Below are 21,401 nucleotides of genomic sequence, written 5' to 3' on the forward strand. Positions count from 1 at the left end.
TTCGAGATTTTGATGGCCTCCAAATTTTGATAGAGAAAATTTCAATTTCCTCCTAATTTTAAGAAATTTTGAGATTTTGAGATTTCGAGTTTCCTCCATTTCGACAAATTTTTGAGAGAAAATTTCAAGAAATTTCGATTTTTTTAATTAATTATGTTAGTTCAAAGTTTTTCAATTTTATGGTCATAATTACACAAAATTCTATAGTATCACATGTCAATGTCATTTTCGGTAAACAAGCCTTTTTAGTTGTTAAAATGAAAGTGGGTTGCATTTACATAATTACCCCTGCATCGAACGCATGCGGAACGTCCGTTGACGATGGAACATGGAAGTATCAATTTTAGTGGGAAAAAGAAGGGCAATCAAACTTAAAAAGGAAAAAAATGGTCCATTTTCCCTTTCCCTGAAACACAAATCTCTGTCACCACGTTCAAAGAAAACGGAAAGTGGCGACGGGGCTGTCATCTTCTTCTTCCCCCATTGTTTTGGATAACTCGCCTCACCACTGGATAACGAAAATGGAGAGTGGAGCAGAGCCACTGGCGGTGGACCATGACAAATGGCGTCTCTACGAAGCTTACAATGAGCTTCACGGTCTCGCTCAGGAGTTCGACACTCCTTTCGACGCTCCGGCGGTGCTTGTGGTCGGCCACCAAACCGATGGCAAGAGTGCCTTGGTTGAAGCTCTCATGGGCTTTCAATTCAACCACGTCGGCGGCGGAACCAAGACTCGCCGACCCATCACTCTTCACATGAAATACGACCCCGACTGCGAAACTCCCGTCTGTCATCTTGTCTCCGATGACGACCCCACCGCTGCCTTCCAGAAATCTCTCCACGAAATTCAGGTATTGTTGGTTGCTGATGAAGCTTTTGGCTGTTAATGGGTTGTTCTGTCTTGTTTTTTTCCCCCCAATTTGTAATCGTCTTCTTTTATGGTGTTCTATAGGCATTCATTGAAGCCGAAAACATGAGGTTGGAGAGTGAATCGAGTCAATTCTCGGCCAAGGAAATAATAATTAGAGTGGAGTACAAGTATTGTCCTAATCTTACCATTATCGACACTCCTGGGCTCATAGCTCCAGCCCCAGGTCGAAAAAATCGGGTGTTACAGGTGAATTTTACTACTACTACTGAGACATTTTCTTTGTTTTGCGTAATGTTTCATTGCCTACATTTTATACTAATGAGTCAATGAGGTGTCTCTGTTCAAGGCCCAAGCTCGTGCAGTCGAGTCACTAGTACGAGCTAAAATGCAACACAAAGAGTTCATCATATTGTGTCTTGAAGATTGCAGTGACTGGAGTAATGCGACCACCCGAAGGGTCGTAATGCAAGTACGTATATCTCCTTTAGACTTTTTTCCATTTTGTATTGCTTTTGTGAACAATGTGTCAATAGTTTTGCTATTAGATTATTGGAGAAGAACGTGTTTTTGTTGGGGAGTGTTCAGAGAGTAATGTGGAACGTGACTTTAGTGACTTTGTCATCAGTTCTTTATTTTGATCTTCAAGAAAACAGACCTGCTTTTGTTAGTTGAAAGCTTTACTAAATAGTGGGGACGGTATGAATCAACGGAAATTTCATTGTAGATTGATCCCGAGCTCTCAAGGACTGTGATTGTATCAACCAAACTTGATACCAAGATACCCCAATTTGCTCGTTCTTCTGATGTGGAAGTCTTTCTTTTGCCACCCTCTTGTGCACTTGATGGCATCATATTGGGGGACTCTCCATTTTTCACATCTATTCCTTCAGGCAGAGTTGGTTTTGCACATGATTCAGTTTATAAATCAAATGATGAATTCAAAGAGGTATTTTGATGCAAATTATATTATCTTTATTATATGTATTTATTCTAATAATCCTTGTTTATGTTAGCATGTTTACATATTCCATTTTTGTAGTAAAGTTTCTATTCGAAGATGGTAGGTGGATAAATTTATTAATAATATTTGAGATTTAACTAAATATTCAGTTGGTAATTGCCACTAGTTATATTATTTATGAAAATGAATATATCTCTAAACACAATTTGAACAACTTCTAAAATTAAGATTCAAAATACATACTCTTAACACACTGAAAACATGGAACACAATTTTTCTTTTTAAATATATTGTTTTTTTTCTTGAATCCCTTATTTTCAAATGTATGGTTTTAGATCTCCAACCAAATGCACCCCTAGTTTCTTATCACGAGGAAATAAAAGGACAAGAAATGAAATTCTATGATAAAGATGCTACTGGGATTCAAGTCTGCATGAGGCTATTTTATGCTTATATGGTTACAGCTCATAGTCGCTGGACTGTGATGAGAAACTTGATAATTTATTGGAATTTAATCGACTGGACATACATTTCATTTCATGATTGAGGATTTTTAACATAATGTTTATGTACTATGGGAAGTTTTAGGTAGTTAAATGTATTTCTTGTGCAGGCTATAGCTTTGAGAGAGAAGGAAGATGTTATCCTTTTGGAGGAAAAGTTGTGCCGGCCTCTCTCTGAGAAAGAAAAAGTGAGAATTGGTGTAAGCAAATTGAGAACGTTCTTAGAAGAACTGCTGCAGAAAAGGTAGTTTCTTTTTCTTAATCTTTTCGTCAACTGTGGTAGGAGAATGTGCATTCTTTTTATTTGCTGATTTATTGACCAAGTTTTTAAATTATATTACATAAAGATTTATAGGAAGATCTGAATATCTTATTAGGTATATGGATAGTGTGCCCTTGATCATTTCACTTCTTGATAAGGAGTACAGGAGCACGACTCGAAAACTAAATGAGATTGATCAAGAACTCAGGTCAGCATTTTCTTGTGTGTAAAGCATTTTCATGAGGAACTTCTGGTACTAGTAGCAGAAATGCATTTATATTTAATTATTATTATTTTATTTAATTTTTCTTTTATAATGAAATCATTTTAAAATTCTTTTTAGAAAATAAATATAGAAAGTTCAAATATTTGAAAAGAAACTAATCAAATCTCAAATCTCAGTTTCTTTAACATGTATTTAATTTTTTTTTATTATTAGAGACCTAACTTTCATTGAGGGGAAAAAGAAAAAAGAGAGAATACAAACTGTTAAAAGAGAAAAGAGAGAAAGAGGAGACACAAGGTTTACGTGGAAAACTCTTGAACATGGAGGAAAAAACGAGAGTCTCCATTTTATTAATTTTTACATAATGTGAGAGATACAAGAGGATTCTTATTTATAGGCTCCAAGAAGCCTGAATACAAAAAAGGAAAGAAAAATAGGATAAACTAAATTAATATAGTACCCCCGGACTATAAACAATCAACTAAGCCCCTTATTTCTAATACTCCACCTCAAGTTGGGGCGTAGATATCAGTTAGACCCAACTTGCTAACGCAAGAGTCAAAATTTTGCCCGAGTAATCCTTTAGTGAGAACATCTGCAACTTGTTGATTTGATGGAATATACGGAATACAGATATTGCCATTGTCCAGTTTCTCTTTTGTAAAGTGTTTGTCAATCTCCACATATTTCATTCGATCATTTTGTACTAGATTATTGGCGATGGTTATAGTAACTTTATTATCACAATAGAGCTTCATAGGTAAGACACCATCTTGATGAAGATCAGACAGTATTTCTTAACAAATTCCCAAACTCATAGCTCTGGATTTAACCTCTGCACAACTTCTAGCAACTACACTTTGCTTCTTACTTCTCTAAATAACTAGGATACCCCACTCAAAGGTACAGTACCCTGAGGTAGACTTTTGTCATTCACTGATCCTACCCAATCAGAGTTGTATAGGTCTCAATGCATTTCATCTCAATTTTTTTGAACATTAGACCTTTACTAGGAGTGCTTTTCAAATATCTTAGGATTCGATTCACATCTTCCATATGTTCTTCATAAGGTGCTTGCATAAACTAACTGACAACATTGAAAGCATATGAAATGTCGGGTCTGGTATGCGATAAGTAAATTAACTTTCCCACTAGATGCTGATACCTCTCTTTGTCAACTGGAACTTTGTTAATAGAATCTCCTAGTTTAGCATTGAATTCTATAGGAGTGTCAACAAGTCTACATCCAGTCATACTTATTTCCTTTAACAAGTCAAGAGTACTTCCGTTGTAAGATAAAGATTCCTTCCTTTGATCTGGTCAGTTCCATTCCAAGAAAATACTTTAGATTCCGGAGGTCTTTGATTTCAAACCCGTCTGCCATCTTCTTTTTCAATCTGGTGATCTCATTAATATCATCTCCTGACAAGACAATATCATCCACATACACAATTAGGACGACAATTTTCCTAGACATTGACCTTTTTGTGAACAATGTATGGTCAGAGTGTCCCTGAGTGAACCCTTGGAACTTAACCAGGGTAGTAAACCTTTCAAACCAAGCTCTCGGAGACTGTTTTAGATTATACAAGGATTTTCTGAGTTTACACATCTGATGATCAAACTGAGCTTCAAAGGGCTCATATATACTTCTTCTTCTGAATCACCATTTAGAAAGGCATTTTTCACATCAAGTTGGTGGAGAGGCCAATCTTTATTTACTGCAACAGAGAGAAGAACCTGAATCGTGTTTAACTTCGCTACAGGAGAGAAAATTTCTGAATAGTCTACCCTATAAGTCTGAGTAAACCCTTTCGCTACAAGTCTGGCCTTGTACCTGTCTAAAGTACCATCATATTTATACTTCAGAGTGAACACCCACTTGCACCCAAATGTTTTATGTCCTTTTGGGAGAGGAACAAGGTCCCCTGTATTATTCTTTTCAAGAGTTCTCATTTCTTCCATAACGGCAGTCTTCCACTCTGGAATCTCCATAGTCACATGTATGTTTTTTGGTATTGTTGCTATGTCAAGATTGACAATGAAAGCCCTGAACTTAGAAGACAGATTACTGTAAGATAGAAAGCTATACATAGGATACTTAATGCAAGACCTAGTGCCCTTTCTCAAGGCAATTGGCATGTCAAGAGAAGCATCATAGTCCCCAGGGTTGTCTGCCTTCTCATATGCTTTCCCACCTGTAGTAGGATTTTAATCACACGTTTCAGGCTGAGGTAGAATTTAACTCTCTTGTGTTTCTGTTGTAGTCTCATCACTGTCTGCCACTTTGTTATTTTTTGGAACTAACACATCAGTCCTGTCATTCTTAGTTACATCCACAATATCATTCCTTAACACACAAATCGTTATTATTAGGGACACACTCAGTATTACCTTGAGCTTGTGTTGGTTTAGATTCATGGATCGGAGCTGGTGGAACAGTAGGGGACACAATTTCCTTTTTGAGATTCTTCCTATAGTATGTTAGCCAAGGGACCTGTTTAGTAGGTAGAACAATGTCATGGGAACTCAAGATGGGCTCAGGAAGATCAATAGGGACTAAGGATGTTGACCAGTTAGTCTCTTCACTAGTACTCTCCCCTGGAAGATGACTAACAGGGAAGAAGGGTTTATCCTCAAGGAATGTGACATCCATCAAGATAAAGTATTTCCTGGAAGAAGGATGGAAGCATTTATAGCCTCGCTGGTGAAGAGGATATCCAAGGAAGATACATTTATGAGCACGAGGGGTAAACTTAGTTTGGTTAGGGCCATGACTATGGACAACATTATTCAGTGAGAAGGCAACTTGACAATTTAGATTTTGGGTTATCTTACTAATAGATAGCAATTTGTAAGATATTTTAGGTACATGCAACACCTTCTATAAAGTTAAACCATGGAAGAAAGAAATATGACCCTTGCCCGCAATAGGAGCAAAATACCCTTCTGCAATTCTGATCGTTTATTACCAGCACACTGAAGATACGATAGGAAGTTATCAGATGACCCAATTAAATGATCTGTAGCCCCTGAATCAAGTATCTATGGTTTATTGTCATTTATACTTAGGAGACTTAAGGGTTGTGATGTACCTGATTGAGCAATTGCCCCAAGAGAAGGGACAACAGAGTCACTTTGACAATTCGCTTGAGATTATGACTGGGAAGCACTCGCAGATTCACTTACAAATGAACGGTCGGGATTGGACTTGTCATTCGGAGGGCGTCTTCTACCATTCAGTGGTCTACCATGTAATTTCCAGCATTGTTCCTTTGTATGCCAAAGTTTTTTGCAATGTTTACACACTGGAGTCTGTTTCCCATTGTGCTTGTCACCATCATTACCAGACAATTTCGCACTAAAAGCAGTAGAATTAGTAGGTGACACAGTAGTGATGTTCATAGCACTGGATCTGTCTTCCTCAAGGCGAACCTCGGAGCACACTTCCATAAGAGAGGGTATAAGTCTCTGCCCCAGTATACGACCTCACACTGCATCGAATTTGGAGTTCAAATGGTGATAATATGTATTTATATTAGGTATCCTTTATTGTAATTTCATATCTCCTAGATTAGGGTTTCTTAATTACTTATATATATGTTTCTTCAGTTTGATTAAGGGAATAAGAATTATCATTCTCTCTAAACTTCTGAATACATGGTATTAGAGACATCTAGGGTTTAGAATATTTGTTCGACAGCTACGTTAGGGTTTATGCTTCTCACAAGGTTAGGGTTTGAGTTGAGTCATCAAGTTTTGAGTGGCCGTTAGCCTCACCACCCATCCCAGGAGAAGCGCCGTCACCATCTGATCACGTCTGCAGCCGTCTGTCACCGGAAACAGTCGCGCGTGGAGCTTACGCGCCGTCGGAACATCAGTCTTCCTTCGCCACGCGCCAGCACATGGGAGTGCGTGGAGCTTCGTCTCCCCTTTCAGTCAGTTAGGTTCTTCTCGGCTTGTCGTTTTTGATCATTTTGTGCGTTTGGTTTCATTGAAATCTGCTTGGTTGTGAGTTATTTGGATAAAATACCCTTTTGAGCTTAGGGTTTGTTGCTGTCTTGTTCAACTTGGAGTAGTTTTGCTCTTTTATTTGCCTTTGATTTCGATTCTGGTTTGTTTTAACTTGTGAGGTCTACAAATTACTTATTAGCTCATAATGGATGAAATGAAGCATATGATCGTCTCTAATGTAATTCCCTTGGCATCAAATATAATTGAACACAAATTAAATGGATCGAATTACTATGATTGGCGTCGAACGATTCAATTTTACTTGCTTAGTACAGATATGGATGATTATGTGATGGAGGAACCACCGAAAGTTGAAAGAAAAAGGCTTGGCTTCGTGATGACACTCGACTTTATCTTCAAATTAAGAATTCTATTGAGAGTGAGGTTATTGGTTTGGTAGATCATTGTGATTCTGTAAAAGAACTCTTAGAATTCTTAGAATTTCTGTACTCTGGGAAAGACACGTTCATAGAATGTTTAATGTTTGTATGCAATTCTTCCGAGTGGAACAGAAAGTAGAATTTGTTACTAAGTTATTTTATGAGGCTTAAGAAAACAATTATTGAACTTGCCTTACTATTGCCGTTTAGTCTTGATGTCAAAGTTCAACAAGCTCAGGGAGAAAAGATGGCTGTTATGATATTTTTTAATGGACTTTCCCTTGAGTTTGGAATGGCTAAACACAGATTCTTTCTGACTCTGAAATTCCATCATTAGAGGAAGCCTTCAGCCGTGTTCTTCGTATTGAGAGTTATAAGTCCAGTTCGCATGTTTCTCAACCAAACAGTGCCCTTATGAGTAAGAATAATAATACATTTTGTGGCACTTCGGGGACGGCTAACAAAACCTAGTTATGATAATCGAAGATCAGATTCTTCGGATATGTCACTATTGTTGTAAGCCAGGACATATGAAACGTGATTGTCGGAAATTGTTGTATAAGATTCATCGATCTTAACATGCTCAGATAGCTTCCACTAGTGATATGACTGAAAAATCTGTTACCATCTCTGCTGACGACTTTACTAAATTTCAAGTTTTCCAGGAATCATTGCAGGCATCTTCTTCATCTAATGCTATTGCCACCATTGTCGAGACAGATAATACGAAATGTCTTCTTACATCATTTTGTCAAATGGGTTGTAGACTTTGGGGCCATCGCCCATATGATAGGTAATTCTAACATATTTTCTATGCCTCTGTCTCTTGTCTCATCTCCGTCTGTCACCTTGGCAGATGGATCAACCTCCTCTGTCCTTGGATCCGACACCATGTCTCTCACTCCATCACTCTCTTTGTCCTCTGTCTTACATTTGCCTGAATTGTCCTTTAATTTAATTTCTATTAGCCAACTTACTCGTGGCCTTAATTGTTTTGTCTCCTTTTTTTCCTGGTTATTGCTTGTTTCAGGATCGTATGACGAAGAAGATTATTGGTAGAGGACATGAGTCGGGGGGTCTTGACATCTTTGACGATCAGATACCAAGAGCTATGGCTTGTCTTGGAGTTATATCCCCATTTGATGTTCATTGTCGTTTGGGTCATCCATCATTGTTTGTGCTAAAGAAACTTCATCCAGAATTTCGTCCCTTATCGTCTTTTAATTGTGATTCGTGTCAGTTTTCAAAATTTCATCGTCTTAGTTCTAGTCCTAGGGTTCATAAACGAGCTAGTGCTCCTTTTGAGTTAGTTCATTCTTTGTTCCCTGTTGCTCCTAAGATCTTGGTTGTGATTGTTTTGTTCGGGATGTTCGTCCAAATCATACTAAATTAGATCCAAAATCTTTGAAATGCATTTTCTTAGGCTATTCATGTGTTCAAAAGGGTTATCCTTGTTATTGTCCTACAATGAACAGGTATCTTGTATCTTCAGATGTTACATTCTTCGAAGATATACCCTTTAGTCCATCACTGTCGAGTCCGTGTCTGAGGGAGGATGATGATCTTTTTATCTACGAGATTCCATCTTCTCCATCATCCTCTCCTTCACCTTCCTTTGTATCTCTTCCTTCTGATCCTCCAGTTATTTGAGTTTACTCCAGGTGTCCTCCATAGCCACCTTTAGATCCATGTCCTCCACCACGGGCTTCTTCAACATCTGTTCAGTGATGATCTTCCCATTGCCCTTCGAAAAGGTAAACACACTTGTACTTATCCTATTTTTTTGTTTGTTTCATATAACCATTTGTTTTCTCCCACTTATTCTTTTCTTACACCGCTTGATTCCACCTCTATCCCTAAATCTGTCAATGAAGCTTTATCTCATCCTGGGTGGTATAGTGCAATGATTGAGGAGATGATTGCTTTGGATGATAATGGTACTTGGGATCTAGTTTCATGTCCGGATGGAAAGAAGGCTATTGGGTGTAAATGGGTATTTGCTATCAAGGTTAATCCTGATGGGACAGTGGCTCGGTTGAAAGCTCGTTTGGTTGCCAAAGGTTATGCTCAGATTTATGGGATTGATTATTCTGACACATTTTCTCTTGTTACTAAATTATTCTAGTTGACTGTTTATCTCGATGGTTGCTACTTACAATTGGCTTTTGCATCAACTTGACATTAAGAATGCTTTTCTACATGATGAGCTTCAAGAGGAAGTCTATATGGAGCAACCTCCTGGGTTTGTTGCTCAGGGTGAGACTAATAAGGTATGTTGGCTTCGAAAATCCTTGTATGGACTAAAACAAAGTCCTCGAGCATGGTTTGGTAAGTTTAGTCAAGCACTCGAATGTTTTGGTATGAAGAAGAGTACGTCTGATCATTCTGTGTTCTATTGATGATCTGACAATGGTATTACTTTGCTTGTTGTATATGTTGATGATATCGTTATCACTGGAAATGATATGTATCATGCATATCCTCCCTCAAGACTTTTCTCCAGGGTCAATTTCATGCGAAAGATTTGGGATCATTAAAGTATTTATTGGGTATTGAAGTGATGAGATGCAAGAAAGACATTTACCTATCCCAACGAAAATACGTACTTGATTTATTGTCTGAGATAGGTAAACTAGGAGTCAAACCATGTAGTACTCCGATGATGCCAAATTTGCAACTTACAAAGGAAGGAGAAGTGTTTAAAGATCCCGAGAGATATAGGAGATTAGTTGGGAAATTTAACTATTTAACAGTGACACGATCTGACATTGCTTATTCTGTGAGTATTCTTAGCCAATTTATGTCTTCCCCCACTGTGGATCATTGGGCTACAGTTGAACAAATCCTATGTTATCTAAAAGCTGCACCTGGGCGTGGGATCTTATATAGAGATCATGGTCATACAAGAGTTGAATGTTTTTCAGATGCTGATTGGGCTATATCTCGAGAAGATAGGAGATCAACTTCCGGATATTGTGTTTTTGTAGGAGGGTACTTGGTGTCGTGGAAAAGTAAGAAACATAATGTAGTTTCCCATTCGAGTGCTGAGTAAGAATATAGAGCGACGACGCAATCTGTATGTGAAATAGTGTGGATAAATCACCTTTTGTCTGAGATGGGCTTCTAAATTATGGTGTGATAATCAAGCAGCTCTCTATATTGCATCCAATCCTGTATTTCATGGACGAACTAAACATATTGAAGTGGACTGTCATTTTATTTGCGAGAAAATACAAGGATTGATATCTACAGGATATATGAAGACTGGTGATTAGTTGGGAGATTTACTTACTAAAGAAGTCAACGGAGCAAGAATAAGTTATCTGTGCAACAAACTGGGTATGATTGACATATTTGCTCCAGCTTGAGGGGGAGTGTTATGATATGTATTTATATTGTAAATATAATTAGATGTCATTTATTGTAATTTCATATCTCCTAGATTAGGGTTTCTTAATTACCTATATATATGTATCTTCAGCCTGATTAAGGGAATAAGAATTATCATTCTCTCTAAACTTCTGAGTATACAAACCAGCTAGGAAATCAACCCTATCTAATTCCTCAATTTTGGAATACTGGAGACCTCCACACAAATAGTCCCAAATAATTTTGCGACTTCGTACAAGAGTGAAAAGAAGGTTCCTCATCAATAGATTTCCACAAATGTTTGGTAGTGCCTTTCATACCCACACTCGAAATCCACTCGAAGAGGTGAGAAATGTATTTACTAATCTTGTGCCAAAGGGAGTTAGATTTTCGAGGGAAATGTCACAACCATTTAACTAACAAGGCTTCATTTCACATTGTTCCGTTGTTTTAGTCACCACACTCCAATTCAATAAAACCTATCTCTTGGTTTGCCATTAAGGATCGAATATCTCATGTTCTAATGTAGTTCCAAATCCACGATCTCCACTAATGTCTGAATCCTTTCTTATATAAAATTTTATCCAATAAATCTTAATCCACATGATTGTAAGCTTTCTCAAAATCAATCATAACAATAATCCCCTCTTACTTACGGCTTATATCGTTAGCTACAAAAGCTTGGTCCAAGATTTGTCTAGTGGTGATAAAAGTACTCTGAGAATATGAGATTGTCTTTGGGAGGACTTTCCTTAATCTATCTGCTGAAACCTTGGCAAGGACTTGCCTTAATTTTCATCACTGCATGTAGTTATTTAGTTCCTTGCATCTATTCTCATTAAATTCTCCTCTATTGTTTTTATTTTTTAATTATTATTTTTTGCATGCAGTAATTTGGACGAAGTAACATTGAAGGAGAAAGGAAGAGCATTTCACGATTTGTTTTTGACCAAGGTCTATCTTTACATGGATCTTCATGCTGTGGCGATGTAATATGATTACCATTCTACTGTAGTTACTTTGATTCTACTAGTTTCTTAACTGCCCTCAAGTACTTCGTAATTTTGGGAGACTGAATCCCTTTTCTTGGTTGATCAATCATTTGGGGGATGGTAAATGAGGGGAGCAAGGGATTTGCAGAGGAAACTAAATGAGGGGAGCGAGGGAACCATTCATGGTTGCCACCGTGTCTTGATTCTTATTTCTCTTGATTACTCAATACTCATTACCCAGAAAGTGTGCAAAGAGATCCTTTCTCAGCTCTTCTCCACTTTGAGGCGTTTTTTTCTTTTCATAATTATTTGTTTCTTTTCTTTGATAAATTTGGATTGGAATTAGTATTCTTCTCTAAAAGAATGAAATTATTTCGAATTTTAAAAAGTTTATAGAAATACTTCTATTTAATGGATTAAGATTGCTATATGACTTGGGCTTTTTCATTATGCAGTTATCTTTGCTACTAAAAGGAACAGTTGTTGCTCCTCCAGATAAATTTGGTAAATTTTAAATGCTTGAAATGAAAAGTTTCGAACATGTAAACCTATCTCTGTTTTTTATTTTTGTATAAAGAAATGAATTTTACTGCATACTTTCTGTCTCTGTCTCTATGTTTTTCTCTCCGACTTCATATGATTCTTTCTTTTAGGCATAGGGTCATCTTTTGCCGATGGCCTCTTTTTGGTTGTTTCTTTTTGTTTTGTGTTTTGTGTTTTTTTTTTTTTTTTTGGTCTCAATTCAATTTTCTCTGCTTATCAAAAAAGAAAAAAATGACATGCAGGTGAAACACTACAAGATGAAAGAATCAATGGAGGGGCTTTTGTTAGTTCTGATGGTCTTCAATTTCCGCAGAAACTGATCCCGGTAAATATTGTTCTTTTCAACTCAAATGTCATACTTCCTGATCAAATTGGCTGTCATATGTGGACTTAATTTTTGGTTCTGTTTTATGCCTCTAATATTTAATTTGTTATATTATTAGCTGTAATTAGAGTGTGATTATATGTGTAAGATTTTTCTCCTTTATGTATTTGATCTTTCCTCTACTTAAGATAGACCCTTGTAACTAATAATTATTGTGAATATGAAAAGAATTATTCTATTCAATTCCTATTTTTACCTTTATCATTTAGCATTCTATATAAAAGAAAAGATTTGCAAATAGAATACTAGATGTTCGAGTACATTATGTTGTTATGGGCACTGGTTTAAGTAGCTAGCCTCAGGTACGAGGCACATCTTTATATACGAGGAAGCTGGATGCTTGGACAGCTTTATGTCTAGATGCTCAATGTGGTAAACCAACTTGAATGATAAAGTCAATGTACTTACCATCTTTTTCTTTATTCTTTTGATAGGAAGTTCCTATACTAAATGAATTTCGGCAACTTTACACACTAAAAAGGAAATTCCCATTTGAGACATATATTAACAAAGAAGTAATTATAAAAATGCCGAGACCTAAGGCATCTATATAAGAAAAGATGTATTATTATTTAGTTTTATAATAAGGACTATATTGTCTTTGTGAAAAAGAATGCAGGCATGCGTTTGTATGGCGGTGCACAATATCATCGTGCTATGGCTGAGTTCCGTTTTGTAGTTGGGGGAGTAAAGTGTCCTCCAATTACAAGGGAAGAAATTGTAAATGCATGTGGAGTTGAAGATATACATGATGGAGCAAACTACTCTAGGTACTATTGTTTTTACATAGTCATGATCTCCCTAATACGTCTGTTATACGTGAATTATTCCCATTTTTCATATTCTTGATTGTCTTTTTCCTTTGCAATTTATAATGAATGATCAGAACAGCTTGTGTAATAGCTGTGGCCAAGGCTCGAGATACCTTTGAACCATATCTTCATCAGGTGATATTTCTGTATATCTCAATTGTTTTAATTTCTTCTTATAGTTGCTCGTGTTTAGCAATCTTTTGTGTCATTTTGATGAAAGGTAGTAATTTGTTTTTGTTATTTTTTTTTTCAATTTTTTTCTTGTCTCCTTTTATCTTACTACTATATCCTTTTCTCATACTTTAATTCTTGATGTAAAAAAGGCGAAGAGATTACCTTTTTGTCACCTAATGTTGAATCACATACTTTTTAGTGCATACTTAAAGTATCCTTTTCTTATTGCCTTATCGTTGCCAAAGTAGATATATTATGCCACTTCGTACATATATTTTCTTATATATTTCAATAAGAACTTTCATTAGTCCTAAAAAAAAGAACTTTCATTAGGAGGAATGAAGGACAAGAAGAGGTTATAAAAAGTTGGTCCGATTATCCAACAAGGGCTACCTTAATGCCCAATTACATACTTCACAATATGCTATCATGATTCTATATTTTTTCTCTTCGGAAAAATAAACTGTGCTTTGCTTCATTTGGCAACATATTGTCTGCTCTCTGATCTTTGAGAAGTAAGATTATTGTTGCCTTAAATTGCACCCTTGCACTTTGAAACAATGTGCCAAACCAAGAGCAATAGAGGTTCCATGAATTTTTACCAAATAAATCTCGATGAAACATGTGATTTAACATTGTGTTTGATTCTCGGGGGATTATTTTTTTGTAAACTTCACAAGTTTGTTATGTAATTTGTTTACTGCTGCAGATAATGGAAAAACTAACACGTTTTACACTTGATGTAGTTGGGCTGTAGATTATTGCACATTTTGAAGAGACTGCTTCCCATTTCTGTCTACCTTCTTCAGGTTTGAGCTTGTTCCGGAGACTTTTTGGCTGCCACTACCTTTTGTTATTTAATGTTCGTTAGAGCCCTTTAAAGTATGAAGCAACAATTGAATTTACACGTTTGAGAAGTCTTGTCACCATAACTTGCAATTTTTACAGAAAGATGGGGAGTATTTAAGTGGTCACCAGGTGTTTCTCAACCGTGTTTCTTCTGCCTTCAACAACTTCGCTGAATCAACTGAGAAGGCATGCCGTGAAAAGTAAGCAACTTGGTTATTTGAAATTACTGCCACTTTACTCCGCCTCTGTTCAACTTTTCTATTATTTGTGCTCAGTATTCTAAAAAAATAGGACATTAGAAGTTCACAATTAAACACATTTTTTAGGTTTTAAAATATTTTAAAAATAGACCTGTCTCTCTTTCAGTTTCTGCCCATGATTTTTAATATGTGAGGTGCTCGAAAGTGCAACTGTCCTCTTAAGGCTTAAGCGAGAAACCTAAAGAAAAGTAGAGTATGTTTATTTATTTATTAGTTTTATACATGAAAAAAATGTAGGGTATTATAACTAATAAGATACTGATAAATATAAGAAATTAAAGGTCAGAGATTGGGAAGATAAAATGATCACTATTTTAGAGAACTTATAGTTTCTTCTTAAAACATTATATTTATTTTTATTTATTTCTTTATTTTTTTAAAAAGAAGGATTTTGGTGCTGAGACATGTGCACACTTGCGTTGAGGCTTGTCCTTGAAGTGAGGTGCCTTCTGGATAGTTTTTTTTTTTTTTTTGGAAAGTGCACCTAGGTGCACTTTTTAAAATACTAATTTCTGCTCAGGAAAATCATTTTAAATAAAAATGAAATAGGACATCTTAGACCCTGTTTAGTAACCCTTTTGAAAATTAAGCTTATTTCTTCCCTATTTCTTACGATGATTTGCATCTTTCCTAAGTACAATGGTTGAATTCTTAGCCAAATTCTAAAAACAAAAACAAAATTTTAAAAGCTATTTCTTTTAGTTTTCAAACTTTGGCTTGGTTTTTTAAATAATTGGTAAAAGGTAGATAACAAATGAAGAAATTTGGTGGTGGAGTAGTGTCTATAGGCTTAATTTTCAAAAACAAAAAACTAAAAACGAAATGGTTACCAAACGGGACCTTAATATTTTATGTAGGTGACCAATTGTTGTAAGGCAATTTTATGGCTTTTTCTCTTGATGTGAAGGGTCAGCCTTGAGGTAACATGAGACATTAGCCTTAACCCAAATAAATATATTGATAAAAGTGATGAAAATGTAAACCAAGTATTACGAAACATAGTAATTTTGAAAAAGCTCATGTCGGTTGGAAGTCACCTCTTGTCAACAGTCTCCTCAATAGTCGCTCCTTAAATAATATTGTTCATATCATTTTCAACATCATCAGCAGCATCATGTTAGTCTTTAAAATTTTTCATTAATTTGTTTTTAAGCTTTGGCGGCGAAAGTAGTCATGAGCTAAATTACAAATTTTTGTTGCAGTTTATTTACACTAAATATGTAAGTGAACTATTATGTTTTTATAGAATACCATAAATGGTTTTATTCTTCAAGTTATTTCACAATGCATAAAGATTCGAACCTTACAGTATTTGAACTTATTTAGTGTTAGTGGGAACTCTTTTTACGCTGACTTTAATTATGAACATTGAGGTTTTTGACAAATTTATTTTTAATCACCAATTGACCCAAAAGGTTAAGCTAGTGGGTGAAAGCCTTTGAATAAGTAGGCCACATAAATGTGTTAATGAATGTTTTACCATATTATACATGGTTTATATTGTGTCATGTGGTTTGTTTTATACCAAATTCTTTATTCCTTTTTGTTGCAGATGCATGGAAGATTTAGTGAGCACTACCCGCTATGTCTCGTGGTCACTTCATAATAAGGTAAAAAATGGAAAATTTGAAATTGGTTTTAACACTCCAAAGTCCAAAGATTCACCAACTCTGCACCATACTTTGATGTTTTGCTACTCACTACTTAATTCTTTAGTTTTGATAATGATTATTTTGTTAGGCATGTTTTCGAATTCGGGTTCTGATATATTTGAGCTCAGTTCTTCATGTAGCTTTAAGAAAATTTGCAGAAGTTTGCCATTTCTTGTCATTTAAGTCGCATTATGGATCTCATCTCTCCTTCTGTGCAATGCTGTAGAATCGATCAGGGCTACGTCACTTTCTAGACTCATTTTGTGGAAGTGATCAGTCCATTATGGGAGGGAACTTGGCGTCTAGTGGCCTTTCTCAAGATTCAACTTTTGGATCTCTTAGCAATGAGCGGCAAGACAATAAACCTAGGCCAGATGTAAAGCTCAGTCAATTGGCATCAGGAATTGACTCCGGCTCTTGTATTCAGGGAACAGAAACAAGGCTAGTTGATCTTTTAGATTGCACACTTTGGAACAGAAGGCTTGCTCCTTCATCTGAAAGAATTGTTCATGCTCTGGTACAGCAGATATTCCATGGCATTAGAGAATATTTCTTGGCTTCTGCAGAACTAAAGGTTGGTCTCTTGCTTCTCTTCCTTTTTGAATAGATCTTACTTTAGTCTGCTTCTGCATTTTAATTTGGAGTTTGGGCATTAGCTCATTAGATCAGGTGGCCTACTATGACTTATGGGGATAATGCTGGAACTCTGGATCAAAGATTTCTATACTCTGGCTGTAGATTTATTTATTTATGTATATATTTTATTTAATTATTTATATGTATATTTGGAAAATTTTCATAGATAGAAAAAATGTCAAACTATTTACAGAAATTGAAAAAAAAAATACCGATAGACATTGATAGACTTCTATCAGGGTTTATTAGTGATAGATTAATAGACATTGATAGGCTTCTATCGACTTCTATCAAAGAAAATTAAAATTTTACTATGTTGTGTAAATAGTTTTCCTCATTTTTCTATTTTTGAAAATTCTCCTATATTTTTATTATTTGTTTTTAATTGGAAAACCAGACTTTTGTTGAGATAAAAATGAAAAAAATACAAGAGGAACTACAATGATAGAACACACAAAACAGAAAGTCCAACAAAACAACAGCCTAAAAGGAGCCAATTGAACAAGGCTTCAATCCAAGAGAATAAGACCTAATGCATAATTACAAAAATCTTTTGATGTAAATGCCCAAAGTGTGACATTAAACTTAGCTAGAGACCAAACCTCCTCCACAAAACACTTCACATCCGTAAAAGATCCTATTATTTCTCTTGAACTTGATGCCTCATAAAACAACAACCAAAAGAAAAAGAAAAACCCAGCCCTCCAAAAAATCCCACCCTTCTCTTGAAAGGGAACCAAACTTCCTCCCTCATCAGCCGACACTCTGTTACAGGTCAAACTATCTCTAAAAGCCTCAAACAAGCCCTTCCAAAGCCGAGGCAGTAAATGGCGAGTCTAGAGTAGATGATCCATGTCCTTAGAAGCCTTTCTACAGGGACTGCACCACTGTGACCCCCCAAAAAAGGAAGAATATGTAAGGCCTCAAATCATACACACATACAAGAGAAGGGGCAAAAAGGGAAAATCAGAGTTGAAAGGGACGTGAGGCACAAACAGGAGTTGGTTACGCCTAGTGGGGACGAGCAGATGGGAGGTTTAAAAGATGTTTGGGTGAATTCTTTAGGGATATGATAAATTTGGAGCTTGCTGAAGCTTTGGAGAGAGAGGCGCTCTCGCCCCTATCCTTTTTTTGATTGTTTTTCTGCACTTGATTCTTCATATTCTATCGTTGTCAGATTTCCTTATTGATTCTCTTGTATTTGTTGGTTCAATTCTGGAAATAACTAGCCTGGGAAGTTTTTCCCCGTTTTATCACTTGTTGGGTATTTTACTGAGTACAGGTTTGACCGGATACCTAACAGAATTCCTCTGAATTCAATCCAATAAGAGAAACATTCTCTTCTCTCTCCTTGAAGGTTTCTAAGTTCAAGTCATGTTGTTCTAATATAGAGAATAGTTGAGGCTAACAAATCTATCTTTATGAGCCTATTTTTTGGAAGGAGAAAGTGGGATTGTTCCATTTTTTTTAAAAAATGATTTAATTATTATCATTATTATTTAGTTAAGCTCCAATGAATGTCTTGCAATGGTTGGAGCAATCCCTTGCTCTTTTTTGGGGAAGTCCGTTCATTATTTAACTATCCAAACAGATGCATGTTGAAAATGGTTGCTTTAGGATCTACAAAACTCCAATCAGTTTGGCTAGGTTGTGGAATTCTTGCATCCAATGGAGGTGGAAAAACAGTATATTGGTTCCAAGGAGTTGGTTGTTGGTGCAATTAATAACTCGGCAATTTCCAAAAGTTGGTTTGCATGTGATTAATGCACTGGTTGGTGCGGAAAGGTTGTTGGAGCACTTAATTCAGCAAGTTCATATACTAATACAACAACCTCATTTAATCAAAAGCGTTCCATGGCTGATGAAGCTTTTTTCTTTCTTTCTTTCTTTTTTTTAAAAAAAAATTGTTGGAGGATCCTAAATAAACCTAAGTTCATTTCAAAGGATATTATTGGAGTTGTTTCTTTATCTCCGGAGTGGATCACTCTTTGAGTGATAAGACTTCTTCCCCATTGGAGGCTTTCAGATAAGATGAATCTGGCAAGTGTAAGTAGTTACGAGTCTTTGATGGAGAAACCGTTGCTGAAGGTTTTAATGACTCTCTTTTGAAAGATTTTATTGAAGATAGTTTGATCTCTCTAATAAATCAAGTTCCATGTTGCTCACCTATTCTTGTTAAAGATGGATTAAGTAAAGTGATCACTCCAAAGCTCTTAATCCATACCATCTTGAAGAGTGTGATTTTCCAGATTATGATCAAGCTGGCAATGCCATTCCTATCAGGCGCAAGGATAGCTACAATGATTACAATTCCAAAATCACTTTGAGTTTTTAGTTTTTAGTTTTTTTTTGGATAGAATCAACGACTTTCCTTGAGAAAAAAAATGAAAGAAGGGCATACAAAAAAACAAACCCACAAAGCACCCCCTCTAAAGAAAGGGTTTCAAGTAAGATGTTACCTAGGGAATAATTAAAAAAAAGCTTCGAAATCAAAGCCCAAAGCGAAAAATGAAACCTCACTAGGGACCAAACCTCGTTCAGATTCTTGTCCAAACCTTTGAACACTCTATTGTTCCTCTCCCCCCAAATATCCCACAACAAAGCACACACCCTAGCAAACCATTAAAAGTGTTCTCTCTCTAAAACGTGGATGGGGGAGGAACTCCCCGTTCACCGCACAAATATTCCTCTGGCCAGCAACCCAAACATCAAACTTCTGCAAGAAGCAAATCCACACGAACATCAAATCCCAATGAAGGTGATCTAGGTCGTCCGACAAAGAACACAGCAAAAAAGACCCATGAACGAAGTCATCTTTCTAACAAGCCTATCCAAAGTATTTACCAGGGGAAAACTTGCTAGATAAAGAACTTAATTTTCTTTGGTATCTTAATCTTCCAGACCACATCAAAGACCGATTCACTAATAGGAGAGATCCAACAACCACCTAAAGAAAAATTTATACGAAAAGCCTTTAATAGGATTAGGCCTCCAGACACCCAATCTAAAATTGCACTCTTCGAAAGAAGAGAGGCAACCTCTGCCGTCTCCCTATCGGTTACATGATGATGGAATCCGAAAGAAAAGGGCATAGAGCTCCCTGATCAAACTAAAAAATCAGAGACTAGATGATTTTTAAAGGACAAGTGATAGAGATGAGGAAATGTGGAGTAGAGGGGACTATTCCGCACCCATTGATCATCCTTAAAATAAGTATCCTTACCATCCCCCACAATACAACGGCCAAATTAGAAAAAGAGGGTAGCTCAAGCAAAATATCTTTTCATGGATTGCGGTGTGTGCCTTTAACCCCCTTAGCCACCCAATCAAAGGGATGGGTACCATGTTTACTCGCAATGATCTTATGCCACAAGGATTCGAGCTTAAGGGCAAAATGCTGAAGCCATTTAGCCAACAAAGCTCTATTCCGAATCCTTAAATTACCAATCTCCAAGCCACCCTGATTCTTTACCTAGCAAGGATTCACATTACCAATCTGCAACTCACCCCGAATATAATATATGGGAATCCTTAAACCATTTCCAAGTTCTTCACTATGCTCGTCTTTCTTTTGCAGTTCAACTGTTTTCTTCTAATGCCAGTAGTGGACAAGTTGCCAGCACTTCTTCGTGAGGACTTGGAGTCTGCTTTTGAAAGTGAAATAGATAATATTTTTGATATTACAAATTTGGTACACTCCTTGAGCCAGCGAAAGCGCGACGCTGAGGTTGAACTGAGAAGGGTATGATCTTCCTCTCTCCTTTTTTCTCCCTACTTCTATTAAATCCGTTATCTGACACGATTGTGTATTTCCCAGATTAAAAGACTTAAGGAGAAGTTTAGGGTGGTACACCAGCAGCTCATATTGCAACAATCTAAGCCTGAAAAGAAAACTGGAGAATGTGATAAGAAATGAAGGGAAAGGGAAAAAGAAAGATAATGAAACCGTTGGTCGAGATGAATTGCTTCACTTCTGGTATGATAATTTCTGTCATGTTTTTAGCAATTGTTGAGAAGATTTGAGAGTAGCATGTAAAATAGGTTATGAGTTTAAACCTGATTAGTTACTTTTGTTGTAGCTTAACATCTTTTGATCATACAGATAGAGTGAATGTCAAAGAATTCGGCAGGCTCTCTGTGAACATCGAGAAAGCTTTCCTATTAATATGTGCATGAAGTATTGGCCTAATTTACTTGTTTTAAGTTTAAATGTTGGATATTTGATTGATTGAATTTGATATTTTTGTCACAATTACGAAAATTTATTTTTTACCCATGTAATTAGCTAAGACCCTATTTAGCATTTGGTTTTGAAAATCAAATCTATTTCTTTCCAATTTTTTTCACAATGATTTCTATCTGAGTTTAGTCAAATTTAAAAAACAAAAACAAGTTTCTAAAAACTATTTTTTTAGTTTTCAAAACATATATTGGTAAAATATAGATAACAAACTAAGAAGTTTAGAGGTAGAATATGTGTTTATTGGTTTAATTTTCAAAAACTAAAATCCA

The 21,401-nt window shown here is 36.1% G+C and overlaps 1 protein-coding gene across 1 annotated transcript; it reads left to right on the forward strand.

Moving 5' to 3' along the window:
• Positions 1–314: 314 nt before the first annotated feature.
• On the forward strand, positions 315–21,078 carry ARC5 (P-loop containing nucleoside triphosphate hydrolases superfamily protein). Its single transcript, XM_039031711.2, has 17 exons — positions 315–851; positions 953–1,117; positions 1,218–1,340; positions 1,596–1,817; positions 2,446–2,579; positions 2,713–2,805; positions 11,477–11,540; positions 12,034–12,082; positions 12,364–12,446; positions 13,119–13,276; positions 13,393–13,453; positions 14,239–14,301; positions 14,441–14,541; positions 16,154–16,211; positions 16,480–16,827; positions 20,467–20,631; positions 20,707–21,078. The coding sequence occupies exons 1-17, from the start codon at positions 522–524 to the stop codon at positions 20,803–20,805; spliced, it is 2,316 nt and encodes a 771-aa protein (XP_038887639.1). The 5' UTR covers positions 315–521; the 3' UTR covers positions 20,806–21,078.
• The last annotated feature ends 323 nt before the right edge of the window (positions 21,079–21,401 follow it).

This window comes from Benincasa hispida, chromosome 5, assembly GCF_027475165.1.
Source record: "Benincasa hispida cultivar pf3 chromosome 5, pf3_genome.v1.1, whole genome shotgun sequence".
NCBI lineage: Eukaryota > Viridiplantae > Streptophyta > Magnoliopsida > Cucurbitales > Cucurbitaceae > Benincasa > Benincasa hispida.

What these genes read in the sequence shown, in the direction of transcription:
- ARC5 (XM_039031711.2), top strand. Translation starts at nt 522, where the DNA reads ATGGAGAGTGGAGCAGAGCCACTGGCGGTGGACCATGACAAATGGCGT. An exon ending in AATCTCTCCACGAAATTCAG is followed by an intron (nt 852 to 952) that starts GTATTGTTGGTT and finishes GGTGTTCTATAG; the next exon opens with GCATTCATTGAAGCCGAAAA. An exon ending in TTGAACCATATCTTCATCAG is followed by an intron (nt 13,454 to 14,238) that starts GTGATATTTCTG and finishes CACTTGATGTAG; the next exon opens with TTGGGCTGTAGATTATTGCA.